The sequence below is a fragment of the Amaranthus tricolor genome, chromosome 1 (assembly GCF_026212465.1).
Source record: "Amaranthus tricolor cultivar Red isolate AtriRed21 chromosome 1, ASM2621246v1, whole genome shotgun sequence".
Taxonomy (NCBI): Eukaryota; Viridiplantae; Streptophyta; class Magnoliopsida; order Caryophyllales; family Amaranthaceae; genus Amaranthus; species Amaranthus tricolor.
In genome coordinates, this window is record NC_080047.1 from 17,483,908 (window position 1) to 17,487,107 (window position 3,200).

The 3,200-nt window shown below is 36.0% G+C and overlaps 1 protein-coding gene across 1 annotated transcript; it reads left to right on the forward strand.

Annotated features, from left to right (window-relative positions):
- Positions 1 to 306: 306 nt before the first annotated feature.
- On the forward strand, positions 307 to 912 carry LOC130806844 (secreted RxLR effector protein 161-like). Its single transcript, XM_057672067.1, has one exon. The coding sequence runs from the start codon at positions 307 to 309 to the stop codon at positions 910 to 912; it is 606 nt and encodes a 201-aa protein (XP_057528050.1).
- The last annotated feature ends 2,288 nt before the right edge of the window (positions 913 to 3,200 follow it).

The window sequence follows — 3,200 nt, forward strand, 5'->3', positions numbered from 1 at the left end:
GACGTTCTAGGGAAAGAGCATTATGCATGCAGATTGCTAAAGTCATTGTATGGACTTAAGGAATCCCCTTGCCAATGGTACAAGAGGTTTGATTCTTTTATGGTTTCATATGGATTTGATAGGAACTCTTATGATTATTGTGTGTATCATAGTAAGCTAGATGATGGTTCCATGATTTATCAATTGTTATATGTTGATGACATGGTTCTTGCCACAAAGAACAAATCTGATGTTGCTAGACTTAAAGAATTGCTTAGCTCAGAATTTGACATGAAAGATTTGGGTCCAGCTAAGAAGATTTTGGGTATGGAGATCTATAGGGATCGGGCTAGGGGTAAGCTTTTGTTAACTCAAAAAAGTTACATCGAAAAGATTTTATCTCGTTTTGGGATGAAGAAATCGAAGCCTATAAGTATACCAACATCTATGAGCTGCAAATTGTCTTTGTCTATGTCACCTCAAACTGAGGAGTTGGCATATATGTCTAGGGTCCCTTATGCCAACGTAGTTGGTTGTTTGATGTATGTTAAGGTCTGTACTAGGCCCTATATTGCGCACGCTGTTTGTGTTGTGAGTCAGTTCATGGCTCGACCAGGGAGAGAGCACTGGCAGGGGGTGAAAAGGATTTTTCGCTACTTGAGAGGGACAACTGATATTAGTCTTGTGTATGGGAATGGTAAGAAGTTTTTGGTAACTGGGTATAGTGGTTCAGATTATACAGCTGATGTGGATACCAGGAGGTCAATGACTGGTTATGTGTTTACTTTGGGTGGTTCTATGGTTAGTTGGAAGTCTACATTGCAGTCTTCGGTTACACTATCTACTGCTGAAGTTGAGTATATGGCTTTAAATTCTGCAGCTAAAGAGTCGATTTGGCTCAAAGGCCTTGGTGGTGAACTGGGTATTGCATAAGATTTCGCTACGATGTATTGTGATAGTCTAAGTGTCATTTGCTTAGCTAAAGACCAAGTGCACCATGATTGGACCAAGCACATTGATGTCAGGTATCATTTCTTGCGTACTGACAAGAGGGTAAAGGTAAAGAAAATCGGGACTGCTGACAACCCATCTGATTTCTTTACTAAGTTTGTTCCATTTAGTAAGTTTAAACATTGCTTAGAGTTACTAAATATTAATTACTATGTGATGTAGTAGGCCTTTAAGGGTGGTGTTGGGGAGCTCCTGTTGTAGGCATGATTGGTCTTAAGGTGGAGCTTAACCAGGGCTTGTGATGTAGGTGGAGCATTATGAGTTGTTATACTTGGTAACGAGTATATGATGGGTCTTGGTTGGAGACTTGTCGAAATGAGTCTTGGTTGAAGACTTATCGAGATGTATGGCTTATGCATGAGCTTTGGATCGTGTTTTGCTTGAGATATGTTCACCATGTGTTGATGAGATTGTTTGCTTACTACGAGTTCTCGTCAAGCTGGAGATTGTTGATGATTGGTGACTGGAATCAAATCTTGATCGTGGTCGTAGATGAATTGAAGTTGAACGAGTGAAGATGGAGGTCAGAAGCTGAGCGGCGAGTTGTCTCACATAGACGAGTCATAGCTTCTTCTTTGAAGTCGCATTTTTGGGTCAGAATGTTTGCCACGAGTGGTTTTTTGGGGACGACTCGTCGCTTTTTGCCACGAGTCATTGCTCACTAGAGACGACTCGTTGCTTTTGACGGTTATGCATTTTGGTTATTTGCTTGTGGGTTTTTTTTACGGTTGTTTGAGTTTCTTGGGGCCAAGTATCTTTTAGTTAGGTTTTAGTGTATATATCTCCTTCTATTAGTGCTAGGGTTTCATTTTTCACAAATTGAGAGAGATCACAAGAGAGCCATTATTATTTGTGAGTGTTATTGTGATTCATCTTGTAAATTCTTTACGATCATAGTGAAATTATTTGATCTCGGTGCTGGTGGACGTAGCTATCACATTGATAGTGAACCACGTTAAATCTCTTATGTCATTTTCTTATTGTTTGCATTGAATTTCTTTATTGTTTCATTATTGTTCATTGATCTTGGTTTCGCTATCGCACAACAAGTAAAGAATAGGAGTTGGTTCAGCGGTTAAAGCTAACACGTATTTTGTGATGGACACAAGAAAGTCGACTCACTTTCCCTTATGTATTGCGGGTTTTTGTGCTCTATTTTCGCTCTTGCTTCAATGCAAGTGATTTGAATGATGTGTTATAAATAACTCAAAGTCACATTAGTTAGTCAATGCTAGGCACATCCTAATTTCTTTCTATGTCTAATTGTAATCTTAATGTCTAACTCTCTTTTCTCAAACCTTTGAACCATCATTGTAGACCTCCATTAAAAGCTTCATAATCATCATAAAACATCTACTCTAGGTAAGGACGCAATCTGCATTAGATGAACCTCGTAAATTGCTTGTGTTATTGTTTGATTACTTAAATTTTGCAAATTCTTAGAGTCTTGAATTAAGGTTTATAAAATCATACATTTTTCAAATTGAATCGAAGTTTCAATCATTGATCCCAGGGTATAATTAGGAATTCTAATTCATTTAGATTACTTGGAAACATTATGAAAAAATAAATAAATGTAATTAAAAAGAGATAGTAATTTTTGGATAAAATTACATGTAATTATTGAATGATTGAAAAATAAGACAAGAAAATTATGTGGAACGTTATTGAAAAAGAAAATAGTTTAAAGTAAATGAGAGAACGTGAAATAAATTTTAGTAGTTGATAATTGAATAAGATCAAAAGAGTACAACTATATAAAGAGGGAGTGATTTCACAGGAAAAGAAAAATTATTATGTACGAGTAGCTACAAGTAGTGACCTATTAAGTGCATTATGGGAGATAAAAAATTTGGATTTTGAAATCATTGCATTCGTTAATAGATTATACTCCTCGTATTAGTAGCTTATGTTAGCCTTATCAAGGTACGTTGAAGTGCCTAATCTTTTCTATAAAATGCTTAGTAACTGTTAGAATATATATTATATCCTGGAGCCTTAATCATTAGCTTAAGACTTTGCTTGAGTCGGTTCTTTTACATGGTTATACAATTCAGTATGATAAGAGATCACGGGTTTAAATCTTAACCACCTTGTATATAAAGTAGAATATTCAGCGCCAGTAGTAAGCATCTCGTAGAAAAGAGAAAAGCAAAAGTTTATCATGTTATTTCTATATGTTATAACGATTTATTTAACACTGTATGATA